The sequence below is a fragment of the Vipera berus genome (genome assembly GCF_964194415.1).
Source record: "Vipera berus genome assembly, chromosome: 3".
In the NCBI taxonomy this organism is placed as follows: Eukaryota; Metazoa; Chordata; class Lepidosauria; order Squamata; family Viperidae; genus Vipera; species Vipera berus.
The window spans coordinates 39,230,310-39,253,745 of NC_138204.1; the positions used below are offsets into that span (position 1 = coordinate 39,230,310).

Below are 23,436 nucleotides of genomic sequence, written 5' to 3' on the forward strand. Positions count from 1 at the left end.
GGGAGTTTGTAATGCTTTCTCTAACTGCATGCTCAGGTTATATCTCACCAACAAAAATCAGTGTCCAAAGGGTTTTTTGCTATGGAGGTAGTCCTCCATTTAATAATAATTCATTCTGTGACAGTTCAAAGTTACAATAGTATTGATAAAATGACTTATGACTGGTCTCCAAAGTTATAGCTGTTGCAGAGCCCCCACATTCATGTGATCAAAATATGGACACTTAGCAGTTTGTTCACACTTATGACTACAGACATTTCAAGTCCCCCCACCCCTCTTTGCCATTTTCTCTGTCATGTACAATGGCACTTCTCGGAGAGAACAGAGGGAGTACAACTGAAGTACTGCAGAGGCCCAGGGCCTTCAGCCATGTCAGCCAGCTGGCAACACTTCCAGCTCTTACTTTAGCCCCAATGCTGCAGTTGCAACTGAGAAATGCTGCCACAAGGTCTACCTGGCCACCAGCCTTCTCAGCACCCCAGGACAAAGCCCCAGTTGCCTTTGCTTCCCTATGTTCCACAGGCCCTGCTGTGTCCAGCTGACCTTTACCCTCTTCCTCTCACTGCTGATGAGGCATATCTCATATGATTCTATGCAAGGCAGCTGCTGACCATGTCAGGCCTTCTTCCCAAGGCTGCTCAAGCCATTCTCCAAATTATGTGTGTTATTCTCCAAAGAAAAAATGTGTCACCATTCTCATCAGGATTCAGAATACCCTTGAAAACTTTGTGAGCATTGTGAGAATGGGGCGCATGCCATTCTCCAAATGGGGCATCCGCCTTCTCCTCAAATCTGGGAAAGATGGAAGAATTATGTGGCCAGCAACTGCTTCACAAAGGGCCAGGGTGGACCTGCCTTATCAGCAGTGGGAAAAAGAACACAGCAAAGATCACCTGGAGTGGTAGAGTGCAGGGAAGCAGCAGTCTCAGAGTGCAGTGAGGGTGGCTGGTCTGGAATGGCTGGGGTAGCATGCAGCTGGGTAGCAGCTTTGTACCTCTTTGCTGAGGCTTCCTGGGACAGCTGTGGTAGCTAATTTGTGCTGCCTTGCTGTACTACAACTTAGGAGTTTCTTGCAGAGTTGTGACACACCAAGAAGCCTTTTTGTGCTGTGGTGCTAGGCTATGCTGGGGCTGGGCTTCATATTGTGTATTCTTTCACCAGCCTTCCTAAGCTCATGTATGTCCTGTACTCGGCCTCCTTCCACCATGCATGTCCTCCCCCAACTCATGCTTGTCCTGTACTAGGCCTCCTAGGGCCTCCTCCATCCCACCCCCCTGCAGCACCCCTGCACTCTTTATCTGGGACTCCCTCCACTTTCTACTTAATGAGCCATTTATCTAGAATTATGATAACAACCAGGATTGGCTTGGATTGCCAGGATGATGCAGTCATGTAACATTGTGTTTCATGATTGCACTATGGAAATTCTGATTCCAACTGTGGTCATATGTCGAGGACTATCTGCACTGTGGAAAACTAAAAGGACAGAATTACAAGTTATGATTTGAAACTAGGTTTCTTTGTTTTAAGTTTTACAGAGGCCTATATTTTCTAATTCTCGGTGTATAAGAAATTTATTATTTTATCATAGTTTTAATAATTTGGTATCTATTCCTTTGCTAGCAATAAAACTAAATTTAAAATCATAGATGCACACATATACAAACACATGGTGGTAGGAGATCTATTGTGCCATATAAAATCTTTCTATGCTTGCAGACTATGCTTACAATCAATTGGATTGAGTCTTGTAGCAGAAAACCTGGTTACAGTTATTCAAAATAAACAAATCAGTACAGCTTCAAACCTAGGGAAATGGGTTATAATCCTTAGACTTTTTACAATTATACATACTATTATATACCATTGTATAAAGTGCAAGACGAGTAGAAATGTTATGTTATTGTTTATTCATTTGATTTCTACCTATCTTTTGTGCATGATTCAAGGCAGTCTCTCATTTTCTCCACCCTGTGGCTGTGGTAACTTGAACTGAGAGTGACTGGCCCGATGTCAGCTATTAAGTTTCACTGATTGAAGGGTAGTTATCAAACTGAGTCTTCCCTATGCCAGTGCAACAACTTTACTACACTAATCAACATCTTTTTTTTCATCTCTATGTGCATAATGTGCAGCTTTTTTACTTCACTATATGTCAAAATTTACCTTTTCCTCCCACTTTGCCCAAAGGAATGTCATAATTAAAACAAGGTAGGAAAGCATATAGAACATACCGTATTTTCCGGCGTATAAGATGACTGGGCGTATAAGACGACCCCCCGACTTTTGAGAAGATTTTCAAGATTTTTCGTCTTATGAGCTGGAAAATACTTACATGCCAGTTGCCAAGTGTCCGACACAAGCCCGATTCAGCCCCGTCTGATGCAGATGGTGCAAAGCCGCCCTTTTGAAGCCCAAAGGGGCTTTTCCTTCCACCCACCCTTTGGAATACACGCAAGAGCTGCGTTCACATGACGCGCTCTTCCAGGCCAGACTCTGCAAACGGCACGCCAGAAGCCGCAACCACCGTGGGAACTCCGAGTCCCCACCTTTCGGCAGCCTGCATAGCCAAGCGCGATCCGGCTTTGAGAGTGCATTTGCAGACGGAGCAGCCGCCGCATCTGGAGCCAAGCCCCACCTGGGAGGCGGTCGGCCAGGCGGGCCCGGAAGACGCGCTGGAGAGCCGGGCTTGGGGCGGCCATGCCGAGGCCGGCTGGCGAGGGCCTCTGCGTGGTCTGCGGGCAAGAGGGGCGCCAGGCCACCAGGTTCCACTGTCCGGGCTGCCGGGAGAGACAGTGAGTAGCAGGGCGCATCTGCTTATGCGCAGATGCCGCTTAGGCGAGGGGTAGGGGCTTCCTGCCGCTCCTGGGGTCTGGCGTTTGCAAGGGGGAGGGGAAGGGTCTTAGAGGCTCTTGGGGGTGGGAAGGGAGGGTCACATTGGAGGGGGGACTGGACTAAGGAGGCTTGAAGTTGCTTTGCAAGAACGGGGGTGTTTGATTGATTTATGTACTATTTTCCGGCGTATAAGACGACTGGGCGTATAAGACAACCCCCGACTTTTGAGAAGATTTTCATGGGTTAAAAAGTCATCTTATATGCCAGAAAATACGGTAAATCCTTGAATTCTTTAGTCTCTTTATCAGCTAACCAAGTTAGGTAACCAAGTACTGTGCTTTTGTTTGGTTGTGTGTGTGCCTGTAACAGTATAATAAGGATGGTGTGGCCTGTGTATGTGCGTTTGTGTCTCATCAGGGTAATGCATGCATTGTTTTTATGTGTGGCACAGCAAAACAGATGAAAACAGTCTAATTGAGGTAGGCATGTACATGTTGTTTCTGTGGGTCCTATGTGTATGTATGCAGTGGGAAACATGAGAAAGACTGCATATATTCTGCCTTGGGTGATATGATAGGGAAGATGGAATACTCCAAACTCAATTCTAGGCTATCTGTCCCATTGGGATGTGTTGGGAGATATTTTCTAGGTTTTTTTTTCTTCTCAGCCCCTGCCTGATGGCACCCATTTTTTAACTTGATCTTTTTCTTGCTAACTTGTCCTGGACAACTGGGTCCCATTTTTTTGTTTCCTGATGGGAATCCAAACTTGCCTTACAAAAGTTCTGTCTAATTTTCCATTTGGCTGGAAAAAATAAAAACCAAATGAATCACCTTGCAGAGATTAAAACGAACTTTAATATTTCACAGTCTGATATTTACATAGCATCTGAAGCAAGTAAAACATAGTCTGTTACAAAAACGTTGAGATAACAAAGTTGGGGGGTTCATATAGTCACAGCGTGGAGGCCAGGCCACTCCAAAACAGGACAGGGCAAGGCAAAGTTTGGAAGGTGCATCTGCTTGCCCACTACATTCTTCCTGGATACTCCAATCCATCTAAATTAGTTGGAATTAGATATCGACTTTGGATATTACTTTACAATTTATATACTTGCAGCCTCATTCCTATATTATATCAACAGAATGTCAGGAATCAAGGTAGCCATAATAGGATACAGATATGGAACATTTTTACAGATGCTATAAAGTGGAAGTGGATTTCAATAGTTAATAAGAAAAATTAATAATGATTTATGTTAAAGGAACATGTCTACACCCTTGTTATTAATTTTCCATTTGCTATGAAATTTTATATGGACCTTAAATATACTTTTCTACTAGGAAGCCAGATTATCAAAATATGATATTAATTTTGCCAGAGACAACGCTGTTCTATGTTTGTTGATTTCCTTTAGCAGCTTTAAAAAAAGATCTTCAAAACTTTGTCTTAATAAACCAAAGTCAAGTGGATGTTCCTTTATCCCCTAATACAAATAGGAGTAAAATAACTAGGGATTTTAGTATTATTTTAATAGAGAGTAGATTATTAAAAACAAAGTAATTTGCCCCTAAAAGGGATTTGTACTCATTATAGTTGTCCGTTACAAGTATTTATTTAATACTAAGTGGATAATTAAACTAACTCAAGTCTTCAAATAAAATTTAAACTCAACCAAGCACAACACAGCAAAGTGAAAGACAATACTTTCCTTGTTCTCAGACATTTAATAGAATTTCTCCAACAAATTATCCTTACAACTTTAAAGTTATCAAAGACTTAAAACTATAATAAGCCTGATTAAAGTAATTGCTGAACAGGGTGGAAGAATGGTCAGGGAGAATATCTTTTGTGGAAATCAAATAGAAGATATTTCTTTCATCAAGGTTTTGGATTCTATCTCTACTGCAGATGTTCCCATAACCTTGGCAAAGAATCTGGTCTGCTGTCTTGATAAATATTGAAACAACTGCATGATCTTTCTTGAAAGACCAGAATTTGGTTTCTTGGACCCAAATTTTCAAAGCCTGTTATCTGTGAAACCAATAAAACATTTACTATAAATCATTTGTAAATACCCTAATTTTATGTTGAATCATCCATTTAAGTTTCCAATTCTTTTAGCAATCAACACAGCAAGCTTTGAGACAAAAAACAGCTAAAAGGAAAGAAAGCTTTTTCGCCCCTTTGGGGCCATTAACAGACTCTACGCAGTGAAGAATAGTTGACTGAACAGAAAGAGAAGGAATGCTTGTTTGTCTCTCTCTCCTCATAGGTATATCCATGATATGGAATAGAAATTATGGAACAGAAGGGAGTTGTAACCTCATTCAAGACCCAGAATTGTAGAATTGGTAACAATTGATTGTTAAATACCTTTGAGGCTGCACTTACTTAATCAGTAGCTGATGCGATATTTTATTTTCAAAAACAAGGAAAAGTTTCCAAGATATCTGCTGAGACAGGAATACCAATCCTGTTCTTTAATCCTTGGTACTGTTCTTGCAAAAGGAAGCAGACTGCAGCACCATTCCCTAGGCTGATGTACTTGAGGAAGATTAATAAAGTGCCCACAAAAAATAGCCATCCTAACCTCAAATGCATTATATCCTGCACCAAGGAAATCTTCATATTTCCAACTCTGCAAAGCATGCGAGAAGTATCTTGCACCTGAACAAAAGCCATATTGTGCCATTTTTGGAATGCTGGCCATATCAATGAAGATGACATCTGATAACAATGGATCTTCCAAGATCTATCGTGTGACCTGTGAACAGAACAGAATGTATCAAAGAGACCTCTGCCACCTTAACATCTTGGTGTAGAATTATATGCCCATATATTTATATTCTTTGCCAATTGAGGTTTACATAATACTAAGTTCAGTTTGTTAATGAATTAAGGCTATGCAGCACTTTAGAATCAAAGAAGAAAAGGTCCTTTGAAACATAACATGGGCACATGTGGAATATCTGTCAGCACTTTCTTAAACCAAATGTACCTCTGCCTAAGATTGGACAATAGCTACCAAGTGCAGATGCACCTTCCTGGGGGGAAGAGCTACTTTTCACATGAGTGTCCCTGAGAAGTCAGAGGCACATTCTATCAAATTTGAATATATCTCTCAGTGCTCTGGAAGCAAAACTAAATAAATAAATAAATAACACATTGTTCCAGGCCAATGTTAGGATGGAAAAATGGTTTTAAGTCAACAACTGTTACTGGACTAAGACCAAAGGTTGATGTGACTCAGATGAGTTGTCACATTAATTTGTTCCTTTAGATAGATTGTTTTCACATAATATACAAGTGATGATGTGTTTCTGATTTAAAGTATTTAACACCAGTCCATTTACCATGTGATTAGTGAGATTTATCAGTCAGCCCATATATATTTCTAGGTGACTGTTAGGCAAATTTTGGGTTGGCATGTGGTGTGAACCCATCTTTATAATCTTCCAAATGTAGACAAACACTGCAGTTTGCACAAACATCCTAGTTTAGTGGTGGCTGCTGTCTTATGCACACAAGGAATGCACAGAAGGAATATCTTTAATTAAATGCATAGTCACAAAAAGAAGCAATGAAAAACAACTCAATCAGCTTTAAAAGTGTCTGTCAGAATCCCATGAATCAAGAGTCACAACCAAAAAAAAAAGGAAAGGAAAGGAAAGATATATTGCAACAGAACATGTATGAGATTTATATGGGGGCAGCGGAATTTATTCCAAAATGCTTAAATATTAACATTTCTTATAATTTAATGCCCTCAAGCACTTCCAGGCTTCAGATTTTAAGATTATATTAAGTGACCTTTTTAGCTGTGAAAGTGGAAGGCATTTTAAAAAAAAATTAAAATTCCTCTTGCATAGTACATTAACATAGTTCATTCTGAAAAAGAAAACCAGGGACATGTAAGGTTCTCAAAATATTTTAATAGAAATGCATATGCATTTAACAAGGGTGATTAAAGTCACAGAAATAGAAAGTCTGCTTGGTATGATCCTAATGAATTAGGTGAAATTCATTGTTTCCATCTCTGTGATTCCCCATGTCCAATTATTACAATTACTCCATATCAATGTACCTTAATGTTAAGGCTGACATGGGTGGAAGCTTCAGAGAAGTATAAGGCATATGCCCTCCATAAGACAAGCTCCCCTTATTCAAGCTAGTTCTTATAATCAGACTTCTGCAATTAAGGAAGCCCTGACTCCAAGGAAAACAAAACTCCTACAACTTAAGACTCTTGAATTCCAGAAACTCTTGCTTCTTCCCATCTCCCAATGCAAAGAAACTGTAGTCAAAACAGCTATGCTGTCATGGGAATCTAAAGTAATGCCATTCTAGAAGTCACCTATGCAACAAAGCATATTCAGTGCTTTTGGATAGCTATTACTTAACTCCAGTCTTACTTATTTCCTTTGTAGCAAATTGACAAATCTACCTCCATGAAGCCTGAGAAAAATGTCAGGTTATATAATATCTGTGGATGACTGTAGAGACATCAGATATTCCACACCTTGTTTACTCATTACAAAGTCCTTTCTCATTTATTTCACTGGAGGTTTGGAGATTTCTGTCAAGACAGCCATGAGAATTGTGGATACATTTAAATATTCTTATTTACATTTTCTCCCTGGCTATATATGCATGCCAAACAAGAGAGATTCACAGGAACACTTTAGCAAATCTACTGCAAAATAGCAAACTAAGAGCATCAAGGGGGGAAAAACTTCCATCCATGTGTATACAGCAGAGAACCATACAGTAGTTAACGTGGGATTGCATGCATATTATTTTAATGTCCAACCAGTAACAGTGTATTTCAAAGACAGAACAAACAGAAGACAATTTGCTTTAATGCAAAAACTGAATGATCAGAAAAAGACAAATTATAAAATAAATATAGCTATCTGGAAGCTATGAAGTCACATACTAGTGATATGAGCAACAGAGAATCTGTTTTCTGGATGGAAGTGGTGCTCTTGAATATTCTGAGAATTCACCTGTGTTCAGGAAACAAGGGGATTATTATTTCCCTACTGCCCATACATCTAAGCGTGAATGCAATGACACTGTAGTTGATTTGAAAATAGGAAACAGTTCTCTGTGAACGGTTGTGGATGCTCAGAGTGTCAATTAGTCCAAATGAGGAGAGAGACTGCTGTGTTTTGCATCCAAGCCTAGGTGAATTCTTATCTGTCTTCCTCGGGTTGCTCATTACTTGGCACTTCTTTCTTGCCCCAGGGGTGTATCGGGTTCTCTATTGTTCCTTCACTTCAGCAATTTCTTTGAAAGCACATGCTCCAAAGCCCAATCATCTCTTCTAGCTATGAATGGGATGCCCCAATTAATAAAGACTCAGCTACAGTATGTTGTTTCCAGTGGTTGTAACTAATCCTGTGACCTAGAGGCAGAATGGATTTTTTTGGTAGATAGGATTTCACATTTACAATTTTTTTAGAGATGTGGCCACGCTGAATAAGTTGATAATGTGAAGTTGGCAGAAGTAAGGCTAAAAAAATTACTCTTTTTTTTCTTCTGGGTTTTGGAGAGAATTTTGAAGTATAACCCAGTTTTGTATGTTTTCCAGTTCAAAACTGAGGAAACCACCCACCAGTTTTCAGCAGTTGTGCTGAGAGATTGCTCCAAAGGCCATTAAAATTGTATAAAAACTCCCCAACTAGTTGGAAATGGATCAGAACATTAAAAAAGTGTTAAAATGTTTAGAATAAATTAGGTTTCATTCAAAACACTTCAGGAAAATGCCATAAAGAAGTGCAAATTACCTTCAGCACCAAAGAAAAGACACATACAATGATGACACTAAAAAAAATGTAAAATTAAATATAAAAATGGGTAACAGGTAAAGCAAGGTTGATGGAGGGAGGATTATAGTTTTGGTCACCAGGATTACCTGAGTCAATGGGATCTACTCTGATACTCAGTGTTTAGAAAGCATTTCAGTGTATGTCTGTTATTGGCAGAGCAAAAGATAAGAAAGAAAACACTCTTGCTGTTTCACAGAGCAATTCTTTGGGGATGTTTGTGTGTAAAGGAGATGGAAGCACAAAGCAGGCAAAGCTTGAAGAATAATTACACTCCACTGTATGAACAATGATTACAAAATTATGCAACTGATTAACCATGACATACATGTAATTACTAATGAGTTTGATAAAATTTTAATTATACCTTGTTCTTCAGAGTATTCAGCAAGCCATGAAAATAATAATCATGTAGTTCTCTGTCACAGATGATTGCTCCAACAGGAGAAGCTGTGACAGGATGGAAAGTGTTTGGCTGGAGTGAGAGGAAAAGAATGGAAAACCTGCTGCTGGGCAAAAAAATCTTACAGATACAGCCTCTATCTAGGAACTTCATTGGAATACTGAGTGAACCTCCTATGCTCAGTCTAGTCAGAGACTCTCCTCCTAAATAGCCGTTAGAACCGCAAATCAATTTCTATCAGCTAGATGATGCTTCTTTTAACTAAACAACTGATCTTTTATTATGAGCACTACACTTGTCACTTCTGATTTTGTCACTCTTCTCTGAAATAATATGAGGACAGATGGGGAAAAAATACCTGAACCAAGTGATTTTCAACAGAGAAAAATATTTTCCATTATTAAGGAAAATATATTTGCTTTCTTGAACTGACCAAATTTGGGAAATGTCTAGTAAGATTTGTTATTGAACCTTTCTTCTAATTACTTTATTACGCAGCTTTTGATGGAAGAAGAAACTTCAAATCTGTGCAAATATCCACAGGGTTGGACTAAAATACTCTATTCATACTATATCAAGATATTCAAGGCATACTTAAGGTTTAACTGTTTATAAAATAGTTGAATGTCTAAACAGTTTCAAAAATGATAGCATTTGTATGAAAGATTGGTGGCTTGGAAAATAGGAAGTGACTATTATATTATGTCCTTTCTCCATATAATCATCCCATCAGCTGTGGAGTTTCATTGCTTGCCTTTCATGTTGCTTCTTACGTTATTTTCTGTTTTTATCTCCTGCCACTGCACCGACCAAAGCAATCCTTCATAGCCAGTCCCAATAGTAGCAACTTACCAATAAAAAACTAAGCTCAAGAACAAGGGTATTTTGGTAGTGCCCATGGGACAATCAGCCCATAAAAGACCCTTATCTTTTGCCTACATTGCCTCACCATTGTGTTTCTTTTCTTTCCCTCAACATGGTTTTGTAAACTATTTTTAATTAAGAACCATGGGATAGTTGACCTGGATAATGGCTGAAGGGTAAGTTGGTATCTCTGAGCCATCACACAGCGGTAATGTTTGGTGTTCTTAGCACATCTTTACTTTATCCCTGCAATTCTCATTCAGCAGCCCATCTAGTCATTAGATTTTTAAATATCACATTACAAAAATGATGTACAGTTTGGCCAAAATATGTGAGCCTGATCACTCATTCACTGAAGTTATATTTATTTAATTAAGACCTACCTTAGTTGTCTTTACTTTGTTTCCAGTACTGCAACTCCATCCAGACAAATCTGGTAGTACTTTACATTCCTCTCCTTCTAGACATGGCTGCATTTGGCACCACCACTTTTGAAGCACTATTGATGCTACGAGAAAATAAGTGGTGTTGTTATATATCCAGATTTATTTATTTATTATTTTTGAAATAGGAACTGAGAGAAAAATTGATACCATCCAAGTCTACCATGAAACAGAACTATGGAAGGAAGAAACTGTGTTAAAAATAATAAAATAATACAGTTACAAGGAAAGCCATTCTAATTTTTCAGATATTTTCACACTTACATGAATACACACAAGCACACTTGAAGAAAACTGTCCTATGCAAAGTTCAGCCACTGATCAAACAAATCCAAGATTATTTCCTGTGGTTGCGCCAATTATTCAGCAAGGAAAGGCAAGACAGCCATTTTTCAAGGATATTTCCAGCTGCCATTTTGCAGAGAATTGAAGATGGATTTGATAGCCAAAATGGTCCATTCCAATTCTGTGAAGATGGTGGAGATCTACCTAGGTCTTCCTACACTTGGAGTCTGCATTCTTATCACTGAATTATAACCTATTCACCTTTCTTTTAAATTAAAACACTAATATGCTTAAAAGTATAAACAGCTTTTAAACAGCTAAAAGCTGTTTTTCCTTTTACAAACAAATAAAAAAGGATGAGCAATGAAACAAAGAAGTTTTATAGAAACACAAGAATGCATTTTAAAAAATCATCAGTGAAACCAATGATAACTTCCTATTACAAGCAAATAATGAAAATAGTCTCCTACATAATACATGCTAGGAAAAAAAGAAACTTTTATTTGATGTACAAGCATTAAATTAAAAAAATACACTGCAAAAGAATAAAACAGTATCTTGGCAATTTTAATTAAAACAACAGCAACTCTGGGAGGCTAAGAAGTTGAGCAGCCAAAAAAACAGTATGAAACTTAAAACTTTTCTCAGTCAAATCTATCTGCATTATCAACCAGTTTTTCCACCACAGGGAAAATCTTTTTAAAGATTAAAAGCCCAAGGCATTTTCCATGCAATTTTGAAAATTCATAGGTAGAAAAAGAGATATTTTTATCCAGGAAGAGTTGAAACAGCAAAGCAAAGCCTTCTATTCACATACTCAAACTCCTAGCCTCTTATGCAGTAATTTCTTTTCATTTTTTTAGTTCTATATTATTTTAAAAAAGGAAATTAACTAGTTTCTCTAGAAAATCCAGTATTTCTTCCCACTAATCTTCCCTTGCCATCGTCTTTGCCATAAGTATTGCCATCCACAAAGGCTAGTTTATTTTCTTGCTTTCTCCTTTTGCTATTTTCAGTTCAGTTCAGACTAAGATAGCTTTGGTGTAAAGCCGCCCCAACCCCATCTCCAAACAGCCACACCCACACATGCCCAACACTCAAAACTTAAGTTCTTTAATTTTTACATTTCATTTCCTGGAATTGTTTCATGAATTCATTGTTCATACTCCCTGTTCATACACACTATTGTGACACTGCAATTGCTGACACTGGAATAATATGAATGCAAGACCAACAACCAAACCTACAGTTAACCCAGAGTTGGGGGGAAAAATGATCAAAACTGGAAGATTTACCAGTCATATTGTGCAAAGCCAGGGTCAATGTTTCATTCTTAAAGGAAAAATAAGGATTGATAGACACTGACTGGAAGCACACGACACAACAACATTGGTTAGAAAATATGTATGCTTCCATTAGTACTTTGCTGCCTTGGGACAGCTTCAAAGGTCCAAGACATGTTAATGACAACTGATCAAGAAGAAACTGTCATGAAAGGTTAACTACAGATGGGATTTGAGACCTCGGGGTTCTATGTTTTTCTCAGGGCTTTTGCCTCCACAAGCTTTCAGGCCTGGTAAACTAGTTACAAGCAAAAGGATCTTAATCTGCCTTTGTTGATCCGCCAGCAACACACTGATTTTACTTTGCCTGTCAGCTCCCTCCTATATCATGGTAATGCCGCTGCAGTGCAAAAGCTGAGGATACAAATAAGTGACTAATAAGCAAGCAATGTTGCATGGTGTGCTGCCCTTCTGAGCCTCAGGCTGCCTGTATCCCGTTCTCTGCCACTGCAGTCAGTTCCACCACTTCATTCAAACTAAGCAGAATCTGTCATTAGATCTGAAATGGAGGAAGTCTCGTTAGCTTATTCTATGGTTTGTTAACAAGTCTGATTCATAAAGCATAATTTGTTTTATCCAACATAGTTTAAGTTAACCAGTGTTCTCTGTTTGGATAAGTTTAAATATCACTCTTCCTTGTTGCAGTGTTCAGGAGAGAGAAGTGCATGAGCCTAAAAATCAAAATTTCCAATGAATGCAAGTGCTGCATCACTACGTGATACAAGAATTAAAGAGAAAATATCACAATAGATTTATCCACTATAAGGAGCAGATACAGGGGCAAAATGGATTAATATCTCAGTGGGAACCCAGTTATTTCCTCGCTAGTGACATACAGTGTTTTTGTCACTTATGATTAAAGGCTGACCTCATAAACTGGCAAAGCAATTAATGATGATATAAAGTCCGCTGTGAAAAATAATACCTTAAAACAGACATGTCAAACACACAACGTCACATGACATCGCACGATGTATCAGAGCTTTTTCCCCACTGCCGACCATGGAGTGGGCACGGTTTCTTCATGATGTGTCCGGCCCATGGGCCGGCAGTTTGACATCCCTGCCTTAAAACACAGATTTTGTTTAAGGTGGTTTTTTTTTAAAAAAAGCAATATATTATTAGGACACCTTTGTTACATAATTGATTTTTGTCCAGAAAGAGTGGCAGAACCAAAAACTTAGAGGAGTCAGTTAGGAATAATGTTTCTCCACTACTTTTCATTCTGTGCCCTTTGTCTCCACCTGTGGACCTCACAGCCCTCCAACACTGCAGACTTCCAACATAATGTTGTTGACAGCAAACCCTTTTAAAATGTTTTGCAAGGTGTCACTAAAGATGAAAACATGTATTGTTGAATCATTTTCTTCTTAAGATAGTAAGTAAAATGCTTAGTTTAAATTCTTCAATACTGGTTTTTTAAAATACAGAAAATTCTAATAGTTCATTTTAAAACTCTGGCAAATAACTAATATCCATCTTCACAATAACTTAATTGTCTGAGAAAGATACTACAGTTTCAAAATTGTCCAAAACACATTTCAGTATTAACAGTAAGATAAGAATTTTGGGTGCTGCTAAAGCATTCAGTCTAAAATGTTGAATTTGCTTTAACTGAACATGTTGGCTTTCCAGTTTGATAATTCAGTTTCCTCTTGTAATTTTAATAAATAAATAAATAATAGCTCAAATGGCTTCAAAAGTTACTTTAAGTACTAGTATCCTCATTAGCACAAAAATTCCAAATTTTTGTTAGAGATTAACCAGAAATTGATGATATCAATATGGGTCAAAATCTTGGACAGTGAGATGAGCAGCATATAAATTTAATAAATAAACAAATAAACTGTCACAGTATCTTCTAAAAATATCCAGCCTTTAATGCTGGAAATACAAAAAGTACCTAAACCCCTATAAAGATATTGAAGGGGTTTTATAAAATATTTATAATTGTATCCAAAATGATTTTTGGAATAGGCCTCATTTCCATAAAGAAATAGAGGTTAAACTATATGCCCAGTGATAAAACTGAAGGCAGGAATGGTTTTTAACACCTAACCTACATAAAGCAACTACCATCCATAATCACCTTCCATATAATCTCAAGAACTACCGTGTTCAAGAAGAATGTTTCTGAATCTCCCATAACTTTACAATAGCTCAAACACTCATTTGATGACTTGAAGACAATAGCTGTAGCTATTCTGTTCCAGTCTGTTGTATTCTGTTCTGTTGTATTCTGTTCTGTTGTATTCTGATATTTACATTTCTTTTTCCCTTTTCATTTGTCTTTTTTTCTTTGAAATTTAATTGCTAAGGAATGGCAAAATGATTTTAAGAAGTACATGTTTGACTTGAAACCCTTGCCTTCACGATGATTTTAATGAAATCTCAATCGGTAATTTTAGGGAAATGCTTTGTTCAGATAAATTGAAGCACTTTTCCAAAGCTGCTAAGAGATGCTAGTCTTTCAGGGGAATAGTATCCTATGTTTTTTAAGTAGTTTCTTGGCATCACATATAAATCCATTTGTACCAACCAAGCTGCCAAGCCAATCAATAATGTACCAGCAGAGGCTTTGAGCCATTTCAAATAGATCCCAAATGACACTATTCAATAAAATATAGATGGGCTGAGGTTGTTTTTAGCAGTTTGTACAGGTGATTAGATTGCATGGTTTCATTCCTATGTGTTACATCTACTTTATACAAGTTTTCCTAGTTTTTTTAAGTAGATTTCAGAGAGAGGGAATCTTAGATATTATAGCTAAATTGACCTTCCCACAAGAGAAAGGAAATGTTGATATTTAAACAAATTCCTCTCTGAGTAAAAATAAGACACAATTGCACATAAAATATTGGCTTCTGAAGTCAAAACTGGGCAATAATTACAGTTTCAATTGAAAAGCTCTTTAGAGAAAGAAAAATCTATAGTCAATTTTCAGAGTAAGTGTGAGAGTCACTGTTTTGCTAAAACCAGCTAAATAATTAATGCACAACTTAATATCCACAACACTATACAATTATGAAATATCACATATATATACAAAAAGCTACCATTTTTTTCTGTAGTTCATCCCTTCCATAAAATATATCTTGGTATCCTGTGTCCTAAATTTCTTAGCAAAGCAGATCGTTCTTTTCCCAGGAGAGAGGAAGAACATCACTTAAAATAGCAAATTGACTACAGTATTTACTGTACCAATTTCCTTTAAAAAATACTAAGCAGTTGATAACATACCATTGTATCTATACTACTGAGGAAGGCGATGTGACTGGCCTAGGCTTCCTGGCTTGTTTTGTATATTATTATTCCACATCAGATTTCGTTTCCAGTAGTGGCAAGGTGTTGGTGGCCACAAATTTCTAGGAAGAATAGGAAACTAATAAGAGTATATCTCTTCAATACAAAACTTTATTAGTTCTGAGCTACGATATTTATTTTGGCAAGATTCAATTATTTCATGTTTTGGATCTCTAAGTAATAAATATTGCAAATTACCAAAGAAGAGCTCTACAATCAGCCTGAAAGATTGCAGATTATAACCAGTTTATTGGTTATAACAGCATTAATCTGTGAAGTTTCTCTAAAAAGATTGAAAATATGTGCTTGAATGATGTTGTTTGCTTCTGCAAAAGAAAGAAAACAGATGGAATCTGTTCAGAAACTTCAGGAACTTTCCCATGTGTGGACAGTGCATGAAATCTTAGGTCACATCTCAACTGAGACTTGAAGTCACAGGGCCAGTCATATTCTGCCAGACTCTGTTCCTATTACAAAACTGTTGAGGATGAACGGGTACAGAACTGTAACAAAACATAATACTGGATGTTTATTTTATGGGGACAACATGCCTACTGCCTCAAATTTTACTAATCCATCTTCAAATTATGTTTCTGACTGAATGTACAACAGTATCATCATTTTCATTATAAACTAAAAAAAAGCCTAGAAAACAGAAAAGTTTAAAGAAATGAATCAAACTGTGCAGTAAAAAGCAGCAGATTTTGGAGTACTTGACAACCCACTTTTTCTATTCCAAAAATAGTAATTGAAGAACATTCAGTTATGCCCAGAGTCTTAACTAAGTGACCCTAGCCTCCATCTGAAGAAGAGTCAGACTATTACCCCATCTAGTTTAGTGTTGCTTCTCCAATCTGCTGTTCTGCAGGTATTTTTGGTCAGTCACTCCCACAATCTGTGTTAACCTGGTTTATGATACAAAAGTAACAGTCCACCTTACTAGCTGCAAGACTGATCCATACTGAAGAAATGCTTGCAAGGCTTTCTTAATCCTACCTGGGGATTCCACTGAACCAATGACAATGAATAATCATTTGCCTTACCACTAAACTATAGTGCTTTCTAAATCTTGGCTTACTCAGACAGATAATCTGATGTTGTACAAATTCAAAAGCAGGACTGGGATGTAGAAACATCAGCCTTCCTTGCCATACAAAATTATTCAAATTGGCTAATCATGGTTGCTATTAATTGCTTTTAATGACTATCAGAGACTCATTGACACTTTGAGCACAACTAAATATACACTTGTATTCAAAGTTAAGTACACCATTAAGTTAGTCTTTCAACATAATTTTATTAGCTGTTAATAATAATTTGTACTTCTGGGCATTTCCTAATAAGAACTAACTATTGAAGGCTATGAAATGCTTTAAATCTTAAAGCAAGGCAAATGCTCTGATCATGCAGAGGCACTCATGTAGCAGCTACCTATAATTCTTTAAAGAAACTAAGTCTTGGTATTGTGTGGTTGCATTTGGTCTATAACATGCTAGACAGGAACTTTAGTCAGCTCCCATATGCTCTAAAGCACAGGTGTCAAACTCAATTGTGTCATGTGATGTATTACAATGTTTTTTTGCCTTTGCGGGGCCGGGGTGGGCATGGCCTGCACATGGCGCATCTGGCCCTCAGGCCACCAGTTTGACACCCCTGGCTCTAAAGCATACTTCTGCTTTCAAATCAAAAACACATTCAGGCTGTGTTACTTAACAGAACACAGAATCCAGAATAACAGAGTTTGGTTGACATTATTAAAGTATAGGATTATATTTAATATAAATTTTTCAGCAAGTACTGCTATCCAGACTCACAGGCTTTAGAGCTATGAATCCATTTTTTGATCTAGCCCACAGGTCGGCAACCTGCGGCTCCGGAGCCGCATGCGGCTCTTTGAGCCGTCTCTTGCGGCTCCCAGCCGCCCGGTGCGCACGCACCTCTTCCAACGGGCAGTGGTGCGCGCGCACCTCTCCAAATGGAGAGTGGCACCGCCCGTTTGGAGAGGTGCACGCGCACCTCCCCGAATGGGCGGAGGTGCGCGCGCACCTCCCCAAACGGGCAGCGGTGCCGCTCTTTGAGGAAGCTGCCGCGGCCCGTCTGTGAAGCTGCCGAAAGCGGAAGCTTAGCAGACGGGCCGCGGCAGCTTCCTCAAAGAGCGGCGCCCCTGCCCATTCAGAGAGGTGCACGCGCACCTCTCCGAACGACCGGAGGTGCGCGCGTACCTCCGCGCGAATGGGCAGCGGTGCCGCTCTTTCAGGAAGCCCGCCGCGGCCCGTCTGTGAAGCTGCCGAAAGCGGCAGCTTAGCAGACGGGCCGCGGCAGCTTCCTCAAAGAGCAGCGCCCCTGCCCATTCCGAGAGGTGCGCGCGCACCTCTCCGAACGACCGGAGGTGCGCGCGTACCTCCGCGCGAATGGGCAGCGGTGCCGCTCTTTCAGGAAGCTGCCGCTTTCGGCAGCTTCCTCAAAGAGCGGCGCCGCTGCCCCTTCGCACGGAGGTACGCGCGCACCTCCCCAAAGGTTTGGGGAGGTGCGCGCGCAACTCCGGTCGTTCGGAGAGGTGCGCGCGCACCTCTCGGAATGGGCAGGGGCGCCGCTCTTTGAGGAAGCTGCCGCGGCCCGTCTGCTAAGCTGCCGCTTTCGGCAGCTTCACAGACGGGCCGCGGCGGGCTTCCTGAAAGAGCGGCACCGCTGCCCATTCGCGCGGAGGTACGCGCGCACCTCCGGTCGTTCGGAGAGGTGCGTGCGCACCTCTCTGAATGGGCAGGAGCGCCGCTCTTTGAGGAAGCTGCCGCGGCCCGTCTGCTAAGCTGCCGCTTTCGGCAGCTTTGCAGACGGGCCGTCGCCATCGGGCAACCGGGAACCGGTTCCATCTCATTTTTAAAAAAATGGCAGCCGCGTGCGTCCGCGCATGCGCAAAAAAACCTTTTTGCGCATGCGCGTGCATGGACACACGCACGCGGCTCCCTCTTTTTTTAATTTGTGATGGAACCGGTTCCCAGTGGCTCTTTTTCTTTTTTAGGTTGCCGACCCCTGATCTAGCCACAACCATGTCCAAACATTCACACTGTAGTCACCTGTACACTTACCATCTACACATGAAGGAGCAGCATGTGTTGTCCCAGCCACCTGACCTGGAAAGCAGGAACATTTCACTGTTTGGGAGCGCTCTTCAATCTTATTCTTATTGCAGCATCTGTGGGCAGCGATGACTTCACATGTACCAGGTTCTATGTGCACTGCAAGGAAGGAAAGCATATGGTATACCTATGTTTTAGGAGTAAAAAGACATATAATATTGTACATACAGAATAAAAGAAATTAAGGAACAACTTTTAAGTAGAGCAAAAAGCTTAACAATTTTTTTTTAAAAAAGAGTACCATTCACAAATTGTCATTGGTCAGCTAAGGCTTAGCTGACTCCAAAACACTAGCTCATAAACTCTAGCAAACCTGTCTGAGTAATATGTGGTACAAGCCACACAATAATACTTTTAGACAGCAAAATCCAGATGAACTTGCCTTGTACAATGCTCGTTGCCTTTCAGATGTGTTGGAACTGCAACTATTAGAATTGCTATTCCCAAATAATCTAGAGAGATTTTGTGATACCAAAGGAAAGGCTGATATAAAGTTACTCATAACTTCATTCCTTTTAAAATTTTCACTGATCCGAAACCAATCCAAATCCAAAGAAAAATTGCATGTCACATCAATGAAAGTAATGGACATCAAATTGAGATCAGCTGAAGCTGATTTCTAGATCAGTTTCAATTTAATAATTTTGCAGATTCCCATTGCTGTCATAGCTTTTTTTCTCCTTCTATCCTAGTGTCTAAAATCTATCATTTTGAACATGATGAGCAACATGATGAGATCCAAAATTTTAGGTAGAAGTGCATTTGCCTTCCTTAGAAACCATAATCTAAAAGATTTATAGATGAGATACAATTTAATCCAAGAGTCTAAGCCTTTGATATCTTTTTTGTTACTCCAGCAAGTAACAAAGTGTTCTGAAACTAATAAGGCTATATTTTATAATACTACATTCCATTTCCCTTCTGTAACTAGGTTTGAGTCAGCTGATATATTATGTATATTTATCAAATTGTTTCTTACTGTCATTTAATTGACATATGATTACCACTAAAATAAAGAATTCTAGAGAAAAACACTTCATATTTGTTAAGTGTCAATCATTTGATGACAGACATTTCCTTTTTGCCATTAATAATGTAATATAAGATAATTTGCTTAACTTTAGTTGCATGTCTAAGAAGTGAAGCATAGAGGCCAATTAGTTGGCCCAAAACAGGGGTGTGTTTTGAAGCATTTTAAATGAGTGTTTTGCTGGGATCTTCATAAAGTTGCAGACATGATTCTAACTGTAGAAACATTCACAAGAATGATATAAATAATTAAATGATTAATTTCCTTGGAATTATCTCATTTTTAAAAAGAACTATGTTAACATTCCCTTTGACATTTTCCTCAGTATCACTAAATTTGTAAATAAGGTAAGGAACAAAGCCAGAGGTATTGAAATAATTTTCTTAAATGTTCAATGTCCTTTTTTTCAAATCACTACTTATATACGTGAGAAAAAGAGAAGAAGTAATGATTTATCTCCATCTAAGTTATTATGTGAAGAACAGTAAATTCAAAAAGCATATCTGATTAAGTTGTGGTTGAGAAATTACTAATCTCCATCTTTAAAAACAGTATTAGTAGTTAAGTCAAGAACAGTTGGAACTGCTTAAAAGAAATAATCACAAATAATTAACTATCTGGAAATGCATGTAAATGAAAATAATCACTGTAACATAAAAGTAATCTCAGTGAAAATTTGTCTGAAAAATTAATGAACAGACTTTGTTTGGTTCATATATAAACAAATATATGAACTGATGTTTATTTTTTTATTTATTAAAATTAGAAATTTCCCATCTCCCACACAGAGTGACTCTGGGTAATGTACAAATAAGATGAGAAAAGGAGTAGAAATCCTTCCATTCCCCACCACACAGTCAGAGCTGAAAAGCTTCTTGGATGAGAAGCAAAACCTCTTCAAAGAAAAACAAGGAAGTCCAGTTGCCTCGTGAAAAAGCATCCTTGGGACAACTATGACCTGGATGACTGAGAATCTCCATATACATTTGGTAAAATTATGTATAAAACATTTGGGAGTCCAATGCAAAATGTTATAAAGGATTGAAAAAAGGCAAATAAGTCAAAATTTGTGTCAAAAATATAATCCAAAGTTATTCAATTAATGATAAAAAATTTATTGTGAAACTTTTGAAAGTAGACATTTAACTTTTGTTCTAAAAAGCCCATTTCTTGATCACATCATCATTCATATTCTTACTAAACTTGACTTAAAATATACTTGACTTTTAAAAAAAGAATGAGTTATGTTGTCATAGAATACTATATGCATAAGCTTTTTAGACTAATGTAAATGGTTATGAATTGAAATATATAAAAAGATATTACAGGACATACTGTTGTACTGCTGAATTCTAATGGAAGAAACAGCAGTGTTTGCAGATATGTTAACAAACTGGCTTGAGTTGTTTTTTGTTAAGGCTAGCTGTTTATTATTCCTTTCTAGGACATTCTTTTGAAATTCCTAATACTGTATTTCTAATGATCAACACTAAGAGATCATTTTATTAGCCTACATATTTTGAACTTATATTTTAGTGAGAACTTATTAGTTTCAAGTAAAACTGAAAAAAGCTAGAATTCCAGTTTGCACTCTCAACACAATATCTGAAATCTAATCTGTGGAAAATATTTCTACTCATACACTTTATTAAAAAGCATTTAAGTCTGCTGCAGTATCCTGACTTCCATATACTGAACAATAGCTAGATACCTATTATGTACAAACAATAACCTTATGAAATGACAACTGTTTCTTTTTGTCAAATGTGTGAATTTATGTTGCAGTTATACCAGAAACACTTGCAATTTCTTCATTTTGTCAAAACTTTTATAGATTTGTATTTTTCTATATTCCCAGGACCATATGTTCTGTTAAATTCCTTTGCAGCATATAATCAAACAAATCCAAGAGGTGATTACTTATTCAGATTATATACAGGAATATTCTTGTTGGTTTCTTTAGCTATTTCACACCTAAACTCTGTGTTCTTTTTGCATACTGAACATTTTCATTAAAACTGAATTACTAAAGAATTTAAAGACAAAGGGAGAGAGAGGCAGTGTATCAAATTTATAGTCAGGAATATTATTGCAAATGTTTGCAGGATAGACAATTGTATGATTATTAAGGGCAGAAATGAAAGTAATGGTTCATTAGTATAAAATGTCCATAAAATAACAATAAATATACTAAATGGAAGTGGTAATAATGCATAAATATACATAGGCTCTGAGCCAAGGACTTTTCTTACTATCTGGGTACAAATAATTTCAATTCTGCCACAATCTGTTTTGGAGACTGATCTTCAGCATCTTTTCTTAGAATTTTTTTTATAAAATGCAAAGAGATTTGCTTCCTGATATAAGTGCATGTAACAATAGTAAAATTGCTAATAATAAGACCTGAGCCTCCAGTTCAGGAATTCTTCCTGGACTTAGATCCCTTTCATATACATGGCTCCTTCTTCTGCTGTACAAATGAAAATCCAACAGACGTTAGATTTGCTAAGTATCTAGGACTTCAAATAGAGAGCAAACAAATAAGCCTTTAGGGATGATTTCTATCAATTCATACCATAGACACTAATAAAAGTTTGCTAAACTAGCATGGCATCTTGGCAAACTACAGGGAAACACCTGGATTTCTTTTATTTGTTTTTTTATTTATTAAACAAATTTATACGGTCTCCCACCTCACTATGTACTGGATTACTACACCATGGCAACCAGGGGAATTAAAAAAAACACCTCAAGATGACGTGCACAAAAACCCTACTCTTTTTTTAACATGCATCAAACATATTTTAAATGGCCAAATCTTTGATTGCATGGTCATAACTGTCATCCTGACTTTTTTTTTGTACCCCACCCCTACTCCTGCAGTTACATCTGACAGACAAGGTCCAAAAGACTGCAAAATCCTATGACATTCACAATTATAAAACTTAGCAAATATTCACCAAGATGGACATTTTCAGAGGAATTGAAACCGTGGAGGCTATCAGTGTCTATTTGTTATAGGTTTCCATTTAATATTTGGTGTTACATTGTGAGATTAGAATGTTAGACTAGGTAAGCTTTGATCTGTTCCAATATGGGTTTTCTTATGTTCTCCTTCTCAGCTGGTTATTGATGTAATTCACTTAATAGCTGAGAAGTGTGTCACTAAATAATCAAGGGTGGGCAAAAAAGGCAGTAGAAGTCGAAATGACTTCCAACTTTCTGCTGGCTTCCCCACTGAATTTCCTTGTGGGAAGCTGGCAGAGAGCATCAAAAACCTACCTTCCTTCCTTCCTTCCTTCCTTCCTTCCTTCCTTCCTTCCTTCCTTCCTTCCCTTTCCTTCCTTCCTTCCTTCCTTCCTGGATTAATTAGGAAAGCTAAGGTTTGATAAATTCAAACCTTAGAGTGTTATTGCTGACTCCTTGAAGCCATTCTTGAATAAGATCAAGAAATATGCTACCAGAACAACCTTGAGAGAAACTGCTAATGAAGGAGATTCTGTACTACTGTGGAACTGGTAGAAAGAAAATTCCTTTTGTACACCTGATAGCTTAATATTAGAGCTATAACCAGACAATTGCTCAGCCACTCATCAGGAATGATTACACGAATCTTCCAACCTCTTTTCTTTCTGTATTTTCTGCTGCCCACTGGCTGATCACAGAGGAAGATAAGTGTGCCAATTTCCCCATCTCATTCATCTGTAGACATTGGAAAAATCCTCAGAGATTCCTTTGGAATATTGGGGACCATTGTTCAGATGATAAACAAATCTGGTCGACAAGCTCTGACCTTTTTCTCAAAATCCCCTCTATTTTTCAGTCACTTTGGCTGTTCTTTGCAGAATTATCATCCTTAAAAGTTATATTACACACACTCTGTCCCTCATTATGTGATTTTTGCAGCCTTCTCCCACAAGCTCACTTTGCATGTGATCTGTAACCTCAAGTCAAAAGTAGTG

General features: G+C 38.1%; 1 protein-coding gene across 2 annotated transcripts in view; it reads right to left on the minus strand.

The window, feature by feature from the left end:
• Nucleotides 1-3,711: 3,711 nt before the first annotated feature.
• Nucleotides 3,712-23,436, minus strand: part of TAFA3 (TAFA chemokine like family member 3) — a 94,581-nt gene continuing 74,856 nt past the window's right edge. For both annotated transcript variants that reach the window (XM_081322434.1, XM_081322435.1), the window contains 3 exons: nucleotides 18,394-18,543; nucleotides 10,317-10,441; nucleotides 3,712-5,602 (listed from right to left, as the gene is read on the minus strand). In XM_081322434.1, the coding sequence (XP_081178560.1) occupies nucleotides 5,591-5,602; nucleotides 10,317-10,441; nucleotides 18,394-18,543 (287 nt within the window). In that variant the 3' untranslated portion in view covers nucleotides 3,712-5,590. The remainder of the gene's footprint in view (nucleotides 5,603-10,316; nucleotides 10,442-18,393; nucleotides 18,544-23,436) is intronic.